Raw genomic sequence first — 21536 nt, forward strand, 5'->3', positions numbered from 1 at the left:
AACATGATCAATCTCATACATCACATATATCATTCATCACATCCTTTTGGCCATATCACATCACATAGCATACCCTGCAAAAACAAGTTAGACGTCCTCTAATTGTTGTTTGCATGTTTTACGTGGCTGCTATGGGTTTCTAGCAAGAACGTTTCTTACCTACGCAAAAACCACAACGTGATATGCCAATTGCTATTTACCCTTCATAAGGACCCTTTTCATCGAATCCGACCCGACTAAAGTGGGAGAGACAGACACCCGCTAGCCACCTTATGCAACTAGTGCATGTCAGTCGGTGGAACCAGTCTCACGTAAGAGTACGTGTAAGGTCGGTCCAGGCCGCTTCATCCCACGATGCCGCCGAATCAGGATAAGACTAGTAACGGCAAGCATATTGAACAAAATCAACGCCCACAACTACTTTGTGTTCTACTCGTGCATAGAAACTACGCATAGACCTAGCTCATGATGCCACTGTTGGGGAACGTAGCATAAATTCAAAATTTTCCTACGTGTCACCAAGATCTATCTATGGAGTCATCTAGCAACGAGGGAGGAGTGGATCTACATACCCTTGTAGATCGCGCGCGGAAGCATTCAAGAGAACGGGGTTGATGGAGTCGTACTTGTCGTGATCCAAATCACCGATGATCCTAGCGCCGAACGGACGGCACCTCCGCGTTCAACACACGTACGGAGCAGCGACGTCTCCTCCTTATTGATCCAGCAAGGGGGAAGGAGAGGTTGATGGAGATCCAACAGCATGACGGCCTGGTGGTAGTAGCGGGATTCCAACAGGGCTTCGCCAAGCGCTGCGGGAGGAGGGAGATGTGTCATGGGAGAGAGGGAGGCGCCAGGGCTTAGGTATCGTTGTCCTCCCTTCCCCCCACTATATATAGGGCCAAGGGAGAGGGGGAGGGCGCAGCCTTGCCCCTTCCTCCAAGGAAGGGTGCGGCCAAGGGGGGGAGGAGTCCATCCTCCCCAAGGCACCTCTGAGGTGCCTTCCCCCTTTAGGACTCTCCCTTTTCCTCTACTGTTGGCGCATGGGCCTCTTGGGGCTGGTTCCCTTGGCCCATATAGGCCAAGGCGCACCCCCTACAGCCCATGTGGCCCCCCGGGGCAGGTGGCCCCACCCGTTGGACCCCCGGGACCCTTCCGGTGGTCCCGGTACAATACCGGTGACCCCGAAACCTGTCCTGATGGCCGAAATAGCACTTCCTATATATAATTATTTACCTCCGGACCATTCCGAAACTCCTCGTGATGTCCGGGATCTCATCCGGGACTCCGAACAACTTTCGGGTTACCGCATACTAATATCTCTATAACCCTAGAGTCACCGAACCTTAAGTGTGTAGACCCTACGGGTTCGGGAGACATGCAGACATGACCGAGATGACTCTCCGGCCAATAACCAACAGCGGGATCTGGATACCCATGTTGGCTCCCACATGTTCCACGATGATCTCATCGGATGAACCACGATGTCAAGGACTTAATCAATCCCGTATACAATTCCCTTTGTCTATCAGTATTGTACTTGCCCGAGATTCGATCGTCGGTATCCCGATACCTTGTTCAATCTCGTTACCGGCAAGTCTCTTTTACTCGTTCCGTAACACATCATCCCATGATCAACTCCTTGATCATCATTGTGCACATTATGATGATGTCCTACCGAGTGGGCCCAGAGATACCTCTCCGCTTACACGGAGTGACAAATCCCAGTCTCGATTCGTGCCAACCCAACAGACACTTTCGGAGATACCTGTAGTGCACCTTTATAGTCACCCAGTTACGTTGTGACGTTTGGTACACCCAAAGCATTCCTACGGTATCCGGGAGTTGCACAATCTCATGGTCTAAGGAAATGATACTTGACATTAGAAAAGCTTTAGCATACGAACTACACGATCTTTGTGCTAGGCTTAGGATTGGGTCTTGTCCATCACATCATTCTCCTAATGATGTGATCCCGTTATCAACGACATCCAATGTCCATGGTCAGGAAACCGTAACCATCTATTGATCAACGAGCTAGTCAACTAGAGGCTTACTAGGGACATGGTGTTGTCTATGTATCCACACATGTATCTGAGTTTCCTATCAGTACAATTATAGCATGGATAATAAATGATTATCATGAACAAGGAAATATAATAATAACTAATTCATTATTGCCTCTAGGGCATATTTCCAACAGCAGCTAGGTCCACTATCGACATAGGCTGCTTACATGTATCCTTGAAATTACTGATAAACCGGGCTCGTAATTGGGCCCATGAACTGATAGAGTTGGCCGGTAAGCTTTTTAACCAAGTGCGGGCCGTTCCTTCAAGCATCATGGTGAAGTACTTCGCACATGCCGCACCATCCACATCAAGCATCTCCATGGCCATCTCATAGCTCTCCACCCACGTCTCTGGGGGTTGATCCGCCGTGTAATTTGGTACCTTGCGCGGGCCCTTGAAATACTTGGGCAGGCGCACATTGCGTAAAGCTGGGACAAGGCAAGGAACCCCCAAAGAACTAGAAGTAACACCGGGTTCGAGCGAGATAGTTGGACGAACCGGCGTAAGCTGCCGAGCCTGATACTGTGCGGCTAACTCGGCCTCCCTGCGAGCTCGGGCCCGGTCCACCACCTCCTGAGCGTTATCAGCACCACCCGCCGGATTGTTGCCGCGGGGTGCTCCACGTCGTTCATTGCTTGACACTGCCAGTTCATCCATACGCCTGCTATAGCTCCGGCTTGGGCGAGGGGTCGAGTGGATCCGGTCGCGGCTGTATGAGTATGCTTCCTGTTGGTCCAAAGCTGTCCTAAGAAGCTCCTTGACTCGTCGCGTCTCTATCGCCTGCGGTGAGTCGCCTTCAATTGGAATGGCCTCCAGTCGTGCAGCAGTGGCAACAAGATTTTCCATTGGGTTGGAGTAGTGACCCGGAGGTGTTGAGACAGCCTGAGGTATAACAGTGTTTTGACGAGGCGGATTCATCGGACGGGGCTGAACCGGCGCACCGGTCCCAGGAGCTTCCGCCCGGTTCCCCTCCAGCGGATTACTAGTTCCTGCTCCTAGGGTGTTGAAAAGGTCTCTGGCCTCGAAAACCGAAGGCAAACGGGATCAGTACTTCCTCCTCATGACTTCATGCGACGCGTTCTGGTCTAACATGAGCCTGTAGGCTTGTGCGTCTAAAGCGGTCCGCTCTATGGTCATCCTGGCATTCTCAGCTGCCAGGTCCGCCTTGGCCTGGGTGATCTGTTCCTTCACCTTTGCAATCTCCGCGTTGTGGACTTCCTGATCCGCCGGATTAGCTTCTGCCATAAGCGCAGCCAATGCATCAAATAGATCTGATAGAACTTGAGCCGGCGGGCGTGCAGAGCTTCCTGCCCCGGCAGCTGTCGCTGCTGCTGAACCGGAGGTTATTGGCGCGACGGTCGAAGAATGAAGCGCTGCTTGTGTGCCGGCCATGAATATTCCAACTCGGTTGGGTAGATCAGAGGGGTCCGGAATATTGTCGCCGTCGGAACAACCCCCAATCCGGCCATCTTGTAGCTTATACTAGTTCGGCCCCTTCGATGAAGGTAAAAGCCTACGTCTAGTTGTGATGGGATTGATGGGGTTTCGATGACTAGGGAGCAAACAAGCTTCGCCTACGTCTCGAGTTGTTGTCTGTTGTCCTTGAACCGCCGCCGGGTCGTCCCCTTATATACACGGGTGACGCCCGTCGGTTCACATAGTCCCAATACCGGCTCATAGATGTGTCCGGTTTGGTCTCTACTTATTCCTAACTTACAGTACAAGTTAAATACCAACGCCGGTTTACGGCTACAGGCCTTGAACCGACTATGGGCCTTGAGCCCTCATCTGCCTTCTTGGACTTTAACATACTTAACTACTGACGAAATTAACCCGGCCCAGATAGGCCGGTTTACGCCCAGTAGTGATATCCCCAACAGGAATCATAGAGATCTACTTGCTCGTTCACCTCAACATCTCAGATTCGGAATTACAAGAAAGGAGGAATTCAAGAGAGGGAAGAGAGTCGTTTGCCCCTTTCAGGCCTCTACAGTTCCATGATCGTTTGGCCGTGTACTGTGATGTTTGTTTTATATATAAAGCGGGGTGTGAGCCTGTTTCAAGCGTTCTACGGTTCCACAATCCACCCAATGCCCAAAAACACTCAACAGGGAGCTCTGTACATAGCAGGGACCAACTATACTCGCTTGCATGTAGGTCCCTCATTATGACGTGACCCATTCTTTCACGGCATACTTCTGTGACGACGCAAGGGGTCTATCTGACCTCTGGGGCTAGCAACTTGCCATACTTCTTCCATTTGGCTCTCGCCGTTCGAAGTACAGCACCCTTCCTCTTTCGTCCGGTTCAGCAATGTTGATGTTGTCTAGTCTTTTTCATCAGATTGGTCTTTTAATTGCATTGGCTAGAGCATACACTTCTACATGGTATCAGAGTTAAAAGATCTTGAGTTCAAGACCTGGCTCGCACAATTATATTGCAGCCACTTTCGATCCATGTTTAGGCCTGACGGAGCCACACGTGAGAAGAAGTGTTGACGTATAATGTGCTGCCTAGTCTCTTCCATCAGATCGATCTTTTGGTTGCATTAGATAAAGCATGCACTTCTACAAGTAACAACCACAACTTCGTCAGTTTTGTTAGGTTCAGTAGCAGCCACGCCTTCTTCAGTTTGGTCAGGTTCAGCGGCAGCCACGCCTTCTTCAGTTTCAACAGCTGATGCTGATGCACAAAGTCCCACCCTTGCTACAACTAAGCTCTTAATATACAGTTTTTCCTCTTGACCAGAGGATGATGGTGTAACACATCGGACTGACATTGCCAACCGACAACCGCTGCATGTACATGCCCGCCAAACACAACCTCATCGGCCACCGCTCGCCGGGAAAACTGAAATGGCAGAACCAGACCACGCGCCGACGCGCCCAAAACCATGCAACTCGGCGACCGCGAGGATTTCTTTCACGGCCGTCTTCTCTCCCTACGCATTCCCAAGTTTCTGCCATCGTTCCGGCGATGCATCCTACAAGTGGTACTTCGCCGTGGCAGGGCATGCATCATGTGCGGGCGGCGGGGCGGCCGGTCACGGCATCGTGCGAAGCCGTGCGAAGCCGTGGCGCGCGCGCGGTGGGCGTCGAACCGATGGCCCGGCGGGGTGTTGCTGTCGCTAGGAGGCGGCGTGCGCGCCGGCGTCGACCGCGGCGCGGCAGAACGGGCAGGAGTGCGAGGCGGCGGCGGCGCCCTCGAGCCAGGGCAGCGCGCAGCCCCAGTGGAAGCGGTGGCCGCACGGCAGGTGCGCCAGGACGTCGCCCGCGGCGAACTCCTCCAGGCACACCGCGCACTCCGCCTGCTCCGCGGCCTCCCACCGCAGCCGGCTCCACCTCATCAGCCGCCGCATCACGCCCTTCTTCGAGTACACCTCCCGCTGCACGCCCGTCGCCACCGCCGCCGACGAGCCCCCTCCGCCACCACCGCCGCCGCCGCTTCCGTTTGCTCTGCTCAGCTTTATGCTCCCCGTGCTGTGATGCCTGCGCAAGTGTTCCACCGATCAGTTGGGTAACCGATTAACTGAAATTTCTCTCCGCACATCGACTTGATTAACCACCTCTTGATGACGGTGTCGGGCCCGGTGCTCTTGCTCTTGAGCTTCTGGTCCAGCCGCTCCTTGGCCTCCCGGGCATTGCTGTCCAGCGCCCACCCGTCCATGGCGCCGCTCCTCTGCTGCGAATTCACACCAAAGACATCAACCAAACGTCCAAGCCAATCACTCCAATAAAAATCGTCCCGTGGCGGTGACAAGATTACCACGGACAATTCACGAGACTATCGATCGAGCTCGCCGCTTACGTACCTTATTGCCGGAATTTCCGGTGCCCACGGCGTGAGCGGCGCCGTGCCCGGCCGCGTAGAGGCAGAAGGAGAGCCGCCTGGTGCCCGCGGCCGCCTGGTCCGCCCCGGCGCCCCCGCCCTGCCACATCCGCCGCCGCCGCGCGCACTCCACCCCGGGCAACATCCCGGCCATGATGACCGAACGTTCGTAAGGACGCCGACGAGTGTGCACGTACGTGAGCCCGCTCCGAGCACGCGCGCGCGCACCTAACCGCGAGCACTGCTCATACGGGCGCAGGATATAGTCTTGGCGGCGCCGGCCATTTGAGGAAGCGGGGCAGGTGAGCGCGCCTCCATGGGCCTCTCCTCTCCTCCTCGTATGGTGCTCGATCGGCGCGGGGGACAGAGCGGTGGTGGTGTGTGGTGTGTGGTGGGGGTGGCTTTATTTGCAAGGCTCTCTCACCTCACCTTGCGCGCGCCTTTATAACCGTCGTGTCCGCGCGGCGCGCACCACAGTCCACAGCCAGCCTAATTAGTAGCGATGGATGGCGACGGGGATGGCCGGGATCGCATTATGGGATGCGGGCGGGGCGGGGCGAGGCGAATTATTGTGGGGGTCATGTCGGACCGCACGCCGCCCGCCCGGTCAATCCCGATCCGCACTGAGCCGTCCTCTCGTCTACCCTGGAGGTGCCAAAACTGTCGCTGGCACGCGCGATTCAGTCAGACACATGGAAAATCGGCCGGGTTGATCGATGGGGAGAACAGTGCTGAGATCGGAGCAACAGTGGCGCGGCCGGGCTACGGGCAGTACAATCATGGAGCGTTCCTTCCCATGCAAGCGAGAGTATGATCGGGCACGGGCAGGGAGTGAATGCGTCGGGGACAAGCTCCTCCACCCCTGTCGAGTGTCGAGTCCAACGAGAAGGACGAGGCCTCTTTCCGGGAAGCTTCCGGGCGGCAGCGGCGGGACACAGCGGCGTGCCGTGCCATCACGCACCATTACGACGCGCAAGCAGCGGCCTCGCTCTCATCAGCTGACCCACCACGCCTCGCCTTGTTGCCATCGCCGCTGCCCAAAGTCCGAAGAGAACCCGGCAGCGTTTTGCCTTCTACTTCTTCTCTTCCGCTGGCTTCCACAGACGTCCATCGACATGATCGTCGCGATCACGCCGTGCGGGTGCTGGACACGACACGGGGCCGATCGATCGGCCGGTTTCGCTGGCTCCGGCGTCGTCGAGCGCCGGGGATTTGGGTTGGAACTGAGCGGAGACGTCGTTTGGTGCATATGCATGCACGTGACAGGGATGAAGGAGGCCGCCGCTGGCAGGCTCTGAGCCTCGCGGCTCGCGTGCGGTGCGTGCTCCTGTCGCCACCTAGACAGTGATCGATCGTGATCTCTCCTTACACATGCATGCATATCCCCAGATGCTTGGTAGGACTGGTACTATCAGTGTATTAAACCTGAGGATGGTTTGAAAACCGCACCATACCTCAACTGAACCCACACGAAAATTTCTGTCAACCCAACCACAACTAAACCCGTTTAGAAAATTATCAACCCAACTAAAACCAAACCCACCCGATCTTTCCAGTTTCCACCAAACTGAACTAAACCGAGTGCCCATCTATGGGTTAAAACCATTTTCTAAAGTGGGTTGAAAACTGTTTGCTCTAATGGTTCAACACATCAGCTTGCAAGGTGCAGTAGCATCAGGAGGTTCAGCAAGATGGGCACCCGCAAGGTCCCGTTCGAATTCATACCTGACAAGCTGCCATAGAACCTCGTCACCGTGCCCGCCGTCTAGCCATCAATGGCGAGCCCACCTCCTCACCCACTGCAGAACATAGGAGCAGTAGAGGAGCAGAGTGATAGCACGGTGGCAAAAGCTATGACGGCAAAGCAGCAGCAAGTGGCGATGCCTCTAAATAAGAATCAGGCGGCTGCTGCCACGGACGGACAGAGCCCAGACGGCCGTCAGTACTCCATGCGCTCCGGTATGTGCCCACCGACACCTCCGGTAGCTCCGGTCTCGACGCACAGAACACATGAAGCAAACCAAGGAAATGAGCGAAGATGCAACGCGAGGGATGGCAGCGAGGGTGGGTGCGCGTGTACGACCGCGCGTCGCGCCGTGCACATCGTGGACAGCCCGGTGGTGGCCAACGGTGGGTTCATCCAGGCGCCGGGGAAACCGACCAACCAGTCCAAGTCTGGCGGCCTCCGTGACCTCTGCAGGGACGCCGTCGTTCAAGAGGAGGAGCCGTAACTCCATTCGCCGAGAGCGACGTAGAAGCCTCCCAGTGGCTCCGGCCCCGCGCCGAACCTGGCAGCCGACAGGTCCCAGAAGATGTCGACCTTGCCGACGTCGACGTCGATGCTCTTGGAGCCCTTCTTCTTGGAGAAGAGCCATGGCTTGATGTCCGCCTTGTAGAGGCTCTGACGCCGATGCTGAGGCCCTGCCTCATGAGACTCTTGCTCCAGGTGACCGAGATGACGCGGGGCCAGCCGACGAACTGCGTCCGGTAAAGGCAAGTGACCAGGTTCTGCGCAGCACCCTTGCCAGCACTGCTCGAGGATGACGCCCTGTCCGCGATCTGGATGTGAAGTCCCTCATGGCTCGCTCGTGCTTTGCTTTTCAGCAAACACCTTGCGCGCAACCCGGCACCAACCATATCCGCTGTTACGGGCAGCTGTGGAGCAAACAGGCCTAAACAGTTCTCACAACCTGGGTATGACCCACGGGTTAAACTGTTTGGAATCGGAACTGTTTGAACCCATACCTGATTATATTCAACTATTTGATACACAAAACCGAATTAAACTGAACCAATGTCAGAGTCAGCCCGCTAACACCCAAACTACACATACCCACATAGAGAAACCGACCCAACAAACCCGGTTATAGCAAAACCATTCTCAGATTTAAGTGTATCGTGTTTTAATACTCTATCGAAGCGGATTACGGAATCGTAATCCTATTGTTTAGGGCACACGCACGGCATCTCTGATACGCTACGCTACTTGCGTTCCAGCTTTCTCAACGAAAAAGATGTTGTGTTCCCGTCCCAGAAACAGAATCAAAGTAGCACGGCGAGCTCGGTGGCAGATCTTCAAGACCGGGACTTCTTTTGAGACGCTCCCATAATCGCTCAATCAATTACTGGTGCTGATGCAGGGAGGATGGTACACAAGATATTATTATTATTTTTGCCGGGAAAAAGAATATTATCGTCAGTGGTGTCCCAAACAACAGGAGCTCACACGCAAAGCTCGTTGCGTTGAGGTGTCCGGTTTTTCTAGCGGGATTGCTAAATCTCATTCAATTGAGGTTTAGCGAAGTCTCCCTTGTGAGATCTTACATGGGGATGCATGTAAAAAAATATTTTTTTCTTTTTAAATAGATGATTTGCAATACGATAATTGATTGCGGTGCTGGTGCACGCATATATAATACAAGGGAAGGCATCTACCTCAACTATACAAGACTAGGAGGTGAGCCATAGCTTCACTATACATGCAGTACAAAATACATATTCAACACCCTCGCAATCGAAGCGTCGCCGGAGACACAGAGACTGGACCGAAACTCCTCGGAGACGGGAGTAGGCAATCCCTTAGTCATCACATCAGCAAACTGTTGTGACGTCGGCACGTGGAGAACCCAAACACGGCCAAGGGCAACCTGCTCGCGCACGAAGTGAATATCGAGCTCAATATGCTTCGTCCGTCGATGGTGCACCGGGTTGGCGGAGAGGTAGACCGCGCTGACGTTATCGCAGTAGACAAGAGTGTCCTTGTGAACATCACAAAGCAACTCCTGGAGCAGCTGACGTATCCAAGAGCACTCGGCCACAACATTAGCCACGACGCGATACTCTGCCTCGGCACTGGAGCGGGAGACCGTGGGCTGCCGCTTTGAAGACCAAGAGATCGACGAGGGCCCAAGGTAGACGCAGTAGCCTGACGTAGAGTGTCGCGTGTCGGGGCAGCCAGCCCAATCGACATCCAAGTAGGCCACGAGGTCGGTGGAGGCGGAGGCCGTCAGGGTGAGTCCCAAAGACATGGTGCCGCGTATGTAACGGAGAATACGCTTCACCAGAGTCCTGTGAGAGTCACGTGGGGCGTGCATATGGAGGCACACCTGCTGGACAGTGTAATGCAGGTCGGGGCGAGTCAACGTCAAGTACTGTAAAGCACCGACAATAGAGCGATAAAATGCTCCATCGGATGCAAGAGACCCTTCAAGAGCAGAGACCTTCGTCTTCTTGTCGACGGGGATGGGCGCCGGCTTGCAGTTAAGCATACCGGTACGCTCCAGGAGCTCGTGGGCGTACTTCTGCTGATGCAGAAAGAAGCCGTCAGTCCGTCGGACCACCTTGATACCGAAGAAGTAGTGCAGGGGCCCCAAATCCTTGAGGACGAACTCATCACGAAGTCGAGCAGTCAGTCGCTGAAGGAGGTCGGGGGCGGACGTCGTGAGGATGATGTCGTCGACGTAGAGAAGCATATATACAGTGTCAACTCCCCGATGATACACGAAGTGTGAAGCATCAGAGCGAGTGGATCAAAATCCGAAAGACCACAGGAAGACTGCGATACGCTGGTGCCCAGCATGGTGGCACACCTCTTGCATCGTCGTCATTCAAGTCTCAAGTCATAAGTCACATGCGCACCCCGCGCGCGGATAAATCACTACCTCTAGTATATATATAGATGGCTTGGTCATGGAAGAAGGCATTATGTAGAGAACGAGGAGGCGGTGGTGCCACATATCAAGGAGGCAGTGGTGCCATGGATCAATGAGATGACACAATCCAGACCCTTGCTGACCGGTGAGTATCCCTAGGCATTGAATGACATAATGGTCATGATTCTTAAAAACTGTATTGGCTAGAATCAGAAAAATAATGACAAGTTAAAAAAACTTGTCAACTTTTGTCAAACAAACAAACTATAAAAAGCTTTATTACTTCCATCATGCACCAGAAAATGGGCACAAATAAGAGACTTTTCACTCTTCACAAAGCCAGAACCAGTCCAAGCCCCTTCCTCTATGCCTCCATGATCTCTGTCTACGTATGTTCCTTCCATCATGTGGTTTTTAATCTACATATTTTGTACATGTCAAAAACATTTTTCAAATAAAATTTAATTATTTTCTAATACACTAGAAGAATGCCCGTGCGTTGCAACGGGATATAATAAATCTTCTAATACGTTGGCTTGTGATTTACCTGTATATAATAATGTGATTGTGTAAATAAATGATCATCCCATAAATTACCTTATATTTTGATCCGATGTTTGGCAAATAATTAAAGTGGAACTGGTTCAGAAGGTTTATACTGTTAAAATGTTTGTGACATTTGTACAAAATGTTTATACCGTTAAAATGTTTTCCTCGTGACATTTTTCATGTTCTACTTGGTTGAAGGAATGGAAAACGAAGCGTCCACCTAAGGCCGAATGGATAAAACATTGTTTACATTTCATGAAATGGCGTGAGGGGCTCAACGATAATGTATATTTTATTTTTTATTTTTTGGAAAAAAATCTAGGAAAAATTCAAAGAAAATTCAAAAATGGTAGATAGTTTAAAATTTTGTTAGTATTTTTCGAAAATGATATCAATTTCTAAAAACCAATTTTTTCAAAGAAAATACTCCCTCCATCCCGAAAAACATGTCGCGGCGGCATTTTTGCAAAAAAAAAAACCTCTCGTTTTTCCCGACCAAACCCGCGCTCCTCGTCCTCCTCCTCCGACAGAAGCAGCAGCTGCGCTAGTCTCCGTCGCCACTGCTTCGCTGCTCTCGCCGCCGCAGCTCCCCTTCTCCCCCGCTCTCCCGCCGCCGCTGCTCCCCTGCTCCCCCGCTCTCCCGCCACAGCTGCCTCCTGCTCCGCCGCTGCAGCTACCGCTCGCCTGCCTCCCCAAGCTCCCCCTTTCTCAAAAAAATCCTTGATTTGGATCCCATGTTAGTCCAACCCACAGCTACCGCCGCGCTCTGCTTCAGCTGCGTTGGAACTGCCGTCGGAGAGCCCGCGGGCGCCGGATACGGGCCACCAACAACAACCTAAAGGCCGACGAGCAGCCGGGTGTCGTCCTCGCCGTCGACGACGACGGTGCCGCCGACGTCGCGAAGCGAGGGCGAGATCCTCTAGTCGGCCAACATCAAGAGCTTGCGGGCCTCCTCGCCGCCCCTGCCTCGTCGCGGGCTCGGCACACCGCAGCTCTTCTTGGCCATTTCTCCCTGGCTTGACTGGTTGCGGCGCGGGAGAAGGCCGAGGCCGCGCTCGCCGAGGGGGACGCCGTGCGGGCGGAGGCCCTCTTCACCGAGGTCCGTGCGTGCTTGCTCTGGTTCCTCTCTCCCCAAAACGCCATGGACAAAACTGCAGCTCTCTGCTTGCTATTCTGATTTAAAAATGACTATGACTTGTTTGTGCTGCAGAGCATCGCCATGGACTGAATCATTCTTTTCAGCCGGCGGCCAATCTTTACATCTTGTACTGACAGAGAATGTGTTGTAAAGGTGGGCTGCATCTGGCCTACGGAGGCAGGTCTGCTCCCCCTTGCTGAATTTGCCTGGAGAACTATCTAGCCTCTCAGTTCTGACAGTGTATGAGTGATGGTTTGGTCGCAATTGTGCAGGTGTAAGGCGAGAATAGCGATTGGGGGTACTACTGGCGCCCTCGCAGATGCCGAGGAAGCGATAAGGATAGCTCCCAAATTTCCTCAGGTAAATGAACTCCATGTCTTGTTCATAATATTAAATCCTTAGCTAGCTGTGGCGTATTGTTGCGAATTGGATAGTTTAGTGTGGCCAATTTCTGTCACAAACCTGTGCAAATAAGCTTTGCGTTAACTGAAGAAAGCCAGGATGGGTACCTAGTGCAGTGAAGTGAACTGAAAAAAACCATTCAGTATGCTTGATCATGAGTGATGAGTCCATGACTGGTTAGGGGTTCAAGGTTGCAGCTCGTTGTAGAGACAGACATAAACTGATCTCTGTAGAGACAGACACCAGTTGTTGTTAGATTTTCAAGATGGATTGCATCATCAGTTGTAGAGACAAACATCAACTTCTAGACCTGTAGAGACAGACATTACAGCTCGTATATGCCACACTAAACTTCTAGATATATGCTTGACCAAAAGGACTCACCAGTATATGCCACACTAAACTCCAACAGTATACTCCATGTGTACAGTGTACTACAGGTTTAGCATACAAAAACAAAACTGCATTCCAACAGACTTCAGTGGGTTTCTTTCTACCTAGCTTAATTAACCTTTCAGTTACTCCTCTTCACTATACCCACCAGGTAATTAATCAGTAGACTACAGTTGCTGAGAAATTAAACTACCCAAGGCTGTATATGTTTAGATCATGAAGGAGAGATGTATAAGGCTGTACTTATATACTGATAGCTAATTAAGAAGCTGGGAAATATATATTGATAGCTAATTAGCCAGGACCTTGAGATGGATTAATCCAGTGCTACTCTTCTCATTATCTAATCTATCCATGCTATGGCTGCATATTTATTTACTATACCAAAGATGGTTTTTCTTATTTTAGCTGATCCATCCCATGTGATATGCTAGATTTTAGCATCTGTATTGATGAACCTTTGATGAAACTAAAGAAAAACTGGAAGTGTCCTTGATAGCATGAAATGGACCTCTTAACTAAATAGAAGCGATTTCTTGTCATCCACTATCCTTTCATTTGTTCCATGTTGATAGCTTTGCTGATTTAACATTAATTAACAAAACCAAATTCAGTACTGCTCCAGCTTACTCAAAACTTTAGAACATGTTCAGTCTTCAGTTAACTCCATACAACGGACTCTTGCTTTTTTACTAAAGCTAGTTTGCAATTGCAGTAGAAGATAATCTCATACTAGCAAAGGCCTTGCTTGCCTCATTAGTTGCTGTAGTTGTCAAGCAAAAATTTCAGTCCACTAACCCAAATTAATTCAAATAACTAAAATTAACCCAAATCAATTCAAATAATTCAAATAAATCCAAATAACCCAAATTAATTCAAATAACCCAGATAATTCAATTAATCCAAATAACCCAAATAATTCCAATAAATTCCAACAAGGAGTTGATATACAAGGATTAGACAAGGCATACACAAGGACATGACATAAGGGCCTCTTTGTCCCCTCTTGACACAAGATTACACAAGACATACACAAGGAGCACCTGACTACATGACATAAGGGTCTCTTTGTCCCCTCTTGACTATATTCTTTTCCTTTCTCTAGCCACTTCTTCCCTTCCCTTCCCTTTATTTTTCTTTCTTTTCCCTTCTCTAGCTAATTCTTTCCTTTCATTTTCTTTTCCTATTGCAATTTCCATTTCTTCCATAATGGCCCTAGTATCAACAACTACCCGACTGTCGCAATATACACCGGTTATTTCCATTCCAGCATTCTGAACGCGATCCTTGTGCAAGTGGGGCAACTTATATTGATTTCCTCCTTTGCCTTTCATAACTTCAAACATAACTGCTTCTAATGTGGTAAAGCTTCTGTGCAACTTGTCGGGATCGTAGTTCTCGAATTCCTCTTCCACACCCTGTACCAGTTCTTGGATGTTTGTAGGTGACCTGCAGTCGGTTAGAGACTGGAGAGAGTTATGGAAGCAGAGGTCCAAACAATTTAACTCAGGGCTATTTGGGGGCTGTTGTAGCAACCGGATGTCAAGATCAGTTTGTTCCATAGCTTCTCGAAAAGCTACATCATTGGGAAGGACATGAGGCTTTGCGTTATCCTGTTGGATGAATATTGTTGCTCCCTCATCATCGTCGGGCCACTTATCCTGAATTGCTGGGATAACCTTATTGATTAGATAATCTCTGCACACAGGCCTGGTTACTTTCACTGATGTCAACACTTTTGTTCCCTTTGTTCTGTTCTGACTTGTCCGCTTCGCCTCAGTCTCTTCGACAAATGCCCAAATGCCGATCTTCCCATTGAATTTTAGCTCCCCCTCATTGTTATATCGAGGCTTGGCAACAGCTGTTAGGAACATCACCTTCCCAATGCTGTGAGTGTTTGACACGGTGCGCTTCGGTTCAGGTTCTCCTGGAAGTACATAGTAACTATTCTTCACTCTCGTCATGTCAAACCACTTCTCATTGATGTGAACCATATTCGTCATTGGTTTTAACATAGCCCGAGAAGTTGAGATTGAATTGTCATGGACCATGGACATACAAAATTTCAAGCTCGCAAGCTTGTTCTCTAGCTTGAGGTGGGGCTTCACGGTGCTTGTGATGCGGTTGAGCTCATTCAACTGGAACCTATTATGCAGGGTCGATCGGGCCACACCTAGAGACCGTGCCAGAGATCGAATTGTTCTTCTTTTATTCAGTGGGATTGTTGAGGTCCTCTCTAGATCTAGCTCCTTTCTCTTTAGGCCGGATCTTCCTGGCTTCTTGCTTGAGACATCTACTTCTTTGCCATCGGCAATTTTCTTTTTAGCATCTTCCCAGATTCTTTCAACAGATCGTACACTTATGTCCAACAGGTTTGAGACTAGCAGCTTGTCGTCTGGTTGAACAGACCCATCTCTGAGCTCAATTACCAGCAAGGCAAAGTAAACACCATGCCTCTCCTTATCTGACAATTCTCTTTTCTTGAAGTATCCAATTCATAACTTCATCCTCTTTCTCTTGAGCTTCATCCTCTTTCGCTTCATCTTCTTGAGGCATCCAATTTATATCTTCATCGTCTTCCTCTTGATGCATCAAGTTCAAATCCATAACTACATTCTCTGCCACTTGAGGTTCCTCCTCTTGAGGCATCAAATTCAAATTAATACCTTCATCGTCTTCCTCTTGAGGCATCATGTTCAAATCCATACTTCTGCTAGCAATGACAAAAGATGAGTACATCATGGTACCATAACAAGGATATACACACAAAAATGAGTAGAATGACAGGAGCCTTGCAACCATTACAAAAAAGGCTTCACATTCTCTGAACTGTGATGTGCTCTGCTAAAGTGCTAATGCCACTAAATCATCTTGTTTTGCCTGGCTTAACAAGATCCACATTCTCATTTAAAAAAGAAAGGCTTCACAATTTCACAGCTACTCCTAATACATTCTTCTGATGCCAATCAATGCACAATGCACAGAAAAATCCTCATGATATTCCTCCCACAAGGTAGAGTGGGAAGGGAATAATAACTAGAGAGTGATAGCAGCCAGTCTTTTGTGACTGGAATATATTCATAACAGAATAAATTCAAGTGGCCCATGTTTTTTCCCTTCATTCACCACCAATTTTACTCTACTTACAGTAGTTCCTCTAATAACAATTCTAGAGACAGTGTTTGTTCAGATCATAATTGCTCTGCATCTACTGATCTTTTCTGTGCCATGTCAAGCATAGATAGGTTCAATTAATTTGCTTGGATTATCAAAATTACTGTCAGTACTACTGTATGCTTTGACACTGTCGAAACGGATTTAGTGTGAATATGTGTCTAATGTAATGATTTTCTCCCAACAAGCTTCAAACCACGTTTTGTACACACCTACTGTTAACTGTTTTATTCAGTGTATCTCTGAAGAAATCTGAACATTATTTTCATTTAACTTGTACTTGCAGCACAAGCATGGCCATCCACCAACATGCAAAACAAGTTCAAGACCAAAAATATGTGTTTCTTGCTGTTTACTCAACTGAACCAGATTGGGTTTCAAGTTCCAAGGTTTCTGCTAACCACATGTTCTCGTTTAGATTCGTAATCAAAATGGGATATGTTGTCGTTGGTTGCCATGTACTCTGTGCAGCAATCAGCATGTGTTTTGTTGGAGTTTGTAAGAGGGAAAGACAAATACATTTAGACTGATTGACTTCTTGATGCCTGCAGTTTGTGACATACTTCTGCTGTTGATTGACTGCTCTGAAGTCTGAACTTCATGGAGACCGTTTCGACAAATGAGGACACCGGCAAGGGGGCGATGCGGGAGCTGGAAAAGAGCCTTGATCAGCCGATGGACACAGAGGCCGGGAGACTGAGGAATATGTACAGAGAAAAGGTGATTTCTATCATCATCCAAGTATTTGTCAGTTTCTGTATCTGAATCTTAGCTAATAGGATACAGAATTAATGTCCTGTGTTAAGAACATGGCTTTAGCATTGATTATCACAATTTTGTGTTTCGTAGCACATTCTTTTCAGCAGTACATTATCCCTGGTAGTTGTCTTTATGCAAGGATTTTGAGATGTTGCCTAAGATGCAGAGTCATTTGGTGTCTTTACTTTGAACTTCTGAAGAAAAATGAACAACCACAGTATGATAAGTAATTTTGCTTTTGCCCTGTTTTCTCCTCTTGTATGTGCAGACCTACCCAACAGTTTTGATGCTACAACTAGCTTTCCAATGCCTTGGTGTGGTGTTTGGAGATTTAGGCACATCACCTCTTTATGTTTTCTACAACATCTTTCCTGAGAAGATAGAAGACACAGAGCAAATTATTTCTAGCTTGCTCCCTCCACCCCCCTGATATCTACTGATTTTTATTCAATTAACACTAATCATATTCAGTTAACAGGAGCAGAGCAGTTCTTCCTGACGAACAGGAGCAGAGCAGCAACTCCCGTACACTGATCATATTCAGCACAGGGAGCAGAGGAGCAACTCCTTACGGTACATTCTTCCTCTTGACGAGAAGGAGCTCTGGCGGAAGCATGGGCAGACGAGCAGCAGCAGCACCGGCGGTAGGGGAGAAGCAGCCGCACGGGCGCGCGGGCAGGGGAGAAGCAGCCGCACGGTCACGCGGGCAGGGGAGAAGCAGCCGCACGGGCTCGCGCGAAAGATTGAGGAGGGCGCACGGGCAGGGGAGAACGAGGACGCGCGCGAGCTCCTGGTCCACCGGATCGTGGAGGCAATTTCCGGCGAAGCCCGTAGGGGATTGCGGCCAGGATGAATTGCGGCGGCGCACGCACGGGAGCTCGAGGAGGATACACTGGAGCTTGAGGAGGATGCGCTGGAGCTTGAGGAGGATGCGCGGGAGCTCGAGGTGGACGCCCGCGAGCTCGAGGAGGACGTGGCCAGAGGTCCCGACGATGCCCGCATGTAATCGAGGCGGGAGGGGATCGCGGCGACGCAGGTCTGAGCGGGGGAGGCGGCAGAGCAGGTACTTGGCGACGGCGGCGACGGAGCAGGTAGGTGGCGACGGCGGTGGAGCACTTCCTGATAGGCGGCGAGTCGCGCAGCTGGGCGGCGCCGGCCCCTATCGACGGCGGAGGAAGAATACAGGAGGCGGAGGACGATTTTAAAACTACAAGGGCCTTTTTGCAAAATCAACAATGAACTGCGCCCCCGACATGTTTTTTGGGACGGAGGGAGTACACAATTTCCAAATAATGTTCTCTTTTCAGAATTTCCAAAAAGATTTGCAAAACCCCATTTACCAAAAAAAACTCACACTTCTGAATGTCATTTGTGTTATGCAAAAATGTTTGGATTTCAAAATTATTCATAATTTCCAAATGTTCTTAGTTTAAACAATTTTCGTGTTCTCACAAAAAACTGTCATGTTTTTTATATTAAAATCGACTGGAAAAAAGAAAGAAATGCTATGGCGTGAACAACACTACTCGCAATAGTAGAGCGGTTTGCTGTAGTTGCTCGCTGGTGCCTTGTGCAAAACTCCAGTGTTTTGATGTAGCAAGCCACTTGTAAGCGCCCCCGAAACATCGGCAATTAAATTTAATTTACATTGAACGGGAATTAGCACAAACAATTAGGCAGGTCCAGGATCTCAAACGGGGGCCTGCATCCTGAACATGGCCGACAGGACGCGTCCATGGCCAGCTGCCTAGTCAGCGAGGGCAGGCGTCCCCTAGACTCTATACGCGTGCTATTCGGCGGTCTGTTAGTTTAAAATGTCGGCACCAATCAGAAACATTTATGGCCTATAAAAAATATTCATGTGTTTCATAAAAAATCTTAGATATTTTCAAAAAAAGTATTTATACAATGTAAAAATATATTTGTATAATACTTCAAAAATATTTCGTACCCTTCAAAAAAAATTCATGCATTTAAAAAAATGTTCTTCACATTTTTGAGGAAAAACTTTAACACATATTTGAAAATCTATCACATTCCAAAAGTTGTACATGATATAAGGAAAATATTTGTGACATTCAACAAAAGCATGCATTTAAACTTGGAACGGCCGGCGTCCAGCATTGTCGCACGATGAATGGCCATCGGTTGCTACAATGCAACACCGCTGCGGCCATAGCATCACTGCCTGCTACCGCTAAAATGTCGTTCGCCGTCACAACATCGCCGAAGCAGCCAAGCTGTGTCATTACATGCCTTACCACATCACCGCGACCAGCAAAGCATGCCATCGCAGCATCGCACGCTACCGTCAAAGCACCCCATCACAAGACAAGTTGAAGTTGAAAGACTGACAAGGAAATGAAATTTGAAAGGTACAACAAAAAATTCAAAATCCTTTGAAACTTTACCATATAGAGATATCATGAGACATCTCGCATGCATGTGTAAAAAAAAGATTTGTAACCACGCGAGCGCATGCGCTATTTGGGACCTATCTATGTGTGGTACTAATATTCTAAAGAAAAACAGGGAGGGCACCTATATGTTGGTGCTGAAGCTCTCCCCTCCCCGAGGTGGTACTAAACAAGTGTGGCGGCTTGCTTCTACTTAGGAACACGATGTGCATGGGCCTTGTGCATGGCCATGGGCCTTCTGATAAAGTTAGCTTGTATTCCCTTCGGTTCTTTTTAGTTCGCATATAAGATTTGATTGAAGTCAAGCCTCGTAAAGTTTGACCATCTTTATAGAAAAAGGTATCAACATTCACAATCTGAAATCAATATTAATAGATGTGCCATGACTTAAAATTTCATATTGTATAACTTTAGCATGGCAGATGTTGATATTTTTTCATATAGATATGGTCAAACTTTGTGAAGTTTGACTTCAGAGAATTCTAATATGGAAAGTAAAAAAGACCGGAGCGAGTAGAAAGATATGGGGCCAAAAGCACAACTAGGAACTAGTAAGATTGCCATGCAACGGAAGCTTTGTCCTTTGCTAGCTAGCGTGCGTCGATGAGTGGCAGTTAGCCAATCCATGTAGGATTCATAAAATGAAGTCGTTTGCCATTTGTTGCTTTTGCTTTCTTTTTTGCTATGACTATATTTTTAAAAAGGTGCTCCTATTCTTTTTTTCCTTACTTTCTTTTTTTGCCAAGACTTTTTTTTTTGCTAAGACTGATTTTTGGAGAAGGTGCTAATTATTTTTCGGGGGCAAGGGGGTAAGGGCAACTATGACTAAACTCTCCAACACTTTGAGGCCAGCCTGCAACATCAGGCATGCCCACCGCAGCATCCTATATCGACAACGTCGTCAACGCCAGAAGAATTGGGTTTCCATCACTTCGCTTATGATGGATAAAAAAGCTCAAAAGGTGTAGCATCCGGATTTTTTTTTGTTTTAACAATATCTGGCAATCACCAAATAAAATGAGACCTCTCCAACAAGGATGCCACAAACTCTATATCCATGAAAAGTACAGGCAAACACTACCACGCTGGTGGAATAGAATGGGCCTCAATTTTAATCAAGAAAACTTAGATTTATTTCACGTATTATCCAGGAAATTTTACAAGCATGATACACAAGAACGTAAATAAATCACAATAAATCCAATCTCCACTGCCACAACAAGAAAAGCGTCTTTAGCATGTAAACTTCACATTTGGGTCAACACAAAACAAGCAGTAATGGAAATCACTTTGAATAATTCCTCCAACAGTCTGGCAAACAAGCAACCATGCAACAGCCAAGCCTAGCAATTCAGCAACTGGCACAATAAGTCCCAAATTAGGGATGATCCATAACTACACTGTATAAATTATCCGACCATATAATGATTATCAACTGAAGATACATGTTCCACAACAAAAAATAATGATGGCCTCAGACTTCACCACGCCCGGGATGTCCTCTGGAAGATATCAACTGAAGATATACATGCATGCACCCCACAACCCGTGAGGATTGCACTACCCTAGTTCCGATACACTCTAGGGTCTCATTTTCTCATCTGTACAAAAAGGAGAGCTCTGCAAAACTACCAAAAGACAAGGGTATATATATCTTGGTAGATGCTTTGTGAAAGCCGCGACCAACGATTCACGTCGCACATGAGGCCTCATAGATGGTTGCTCCTTACTCGGCATGGCCATCTCCTTCCTAGCATTCTCAGCTTTCACGGATGATGCATTCCTGGATGATGCAAAAAAAAAAGTTTCAAAATGCCTCCAGATAGCAAAATAACATAAGCAGCTTCCTTCTGCATGCACTGAGTGAACTATCAACTGACATAAATGGATACCTCGTTCTGGTAAACATGGCCTAGCACATTGTAATATTTTTGAAATTGTTAAAAAAGAAGATTAACCTGGGGAAGTCAACATGGCTCAGACATCCAGGAGCATTAGCTCTCAAGTCTAGCAGGGCAAAAGCTTTTAGGCGGCAACTACAAATGTTTTCACCGTTGAGTTCCCCAATTTCAAACCAAGTTCCCCAATTTCAAATCAAGTTCCGTTTAACAGCTAGGCTACAGCAGAGGAGTGATAACTTGAAAAAAAACCC

The 21536-nt window shown here is 48.7% G+C and overlaps 1 protein-coding gene and 1 long non-coding RNA gene across 2 annotated transcripts; one reads left to right on the plus strand and one right to left on the minus strand.

Moving 5' to 3' along the window:
* Nucleotides 1-4598: 4598 nt before the first annotated feature.
* Nucleotides 4599-6345, minus strand: LOC123150705 (E3 ubiquitin-protein ligase RDUF1). The gene is made up of 3 exons (XM_044570540.1): nucleotides 5884-6345; nucleotides 5638-5753; nucleotides 4599-5560 (listed from the first exon to the last, which is right to left on the minus strand). Exons 1-3 carry the CDS (start codon nucleotides 6052-6054, stop codon nucleotides 5200-5202), a joined length of 648 nt encoding a protein of 215 aa, XP_044426475.1. The 5' UTR covers nucleotides 6055-6345; the 3' UTR covers nucleotides 4599-5199.
* Nucleotides 6346-11589: 5244 nt separating this feature from the next.
* Nucleotides 11590-18609, plus strand: LOC123151308 (uncharacterized). Its single transcript, XR_006475614.1, has 6 exons — nucleotides 11590-12200; nucleotides 12312-12420; nucleotides 12512-12599; nucleotides 16495-16597; nucleotides 16760-16928; nucleotides 17236-18609. It is a non-coding gene; the product is annotated as an uncharacterized lncRNA (long non-coding RNA).
* The last annotated feature ends 2927 nt before the right edge of the window (nucleotides 18610-21536 follow it).

This window comes from Triticum aestivum, chromosome 7A (genome assembly GCF_018294505.1).
Source record: "Triticum aestivum cultivar Chinese Spring chromosome 7A, IWGSC CS RefSeq v2.1, whole genome shotgun sequence".
In the NCBI taxonomy this organism is placed as follows: domain Eukaryota; kingdom Viridiplantae; phylum Streptophyta; class Magnoliopsida; order Poales; family Poaceae; genus Triticum; species Triticum aestivum.

Bases quoted from the DNA above. Each gene is read 5' to 3' on its own strand.
- LOC123150705 (XM_044570540.1), bottom strand. From the start codon at position 6,054: ATGGCCGGGATGTTGCCCGGGGTGGAGTGCGCGCGGCGGCGGCGGATG. The intron at 5,754-5,883 runs GTACGTAAGCGG...GTGAATTCGCAG, and splicing joins CCGGAAATTCCGGCAATAAG to CAGAGGAGCGGCGCCATGGA. The intron at 5,561-5,637 runs GTGGTTAATCAA...ACACTTGCGCAG, and splicing joins CCCGACACCGTCATCAAGAG to GCATCACAGCACGGGGAGCA.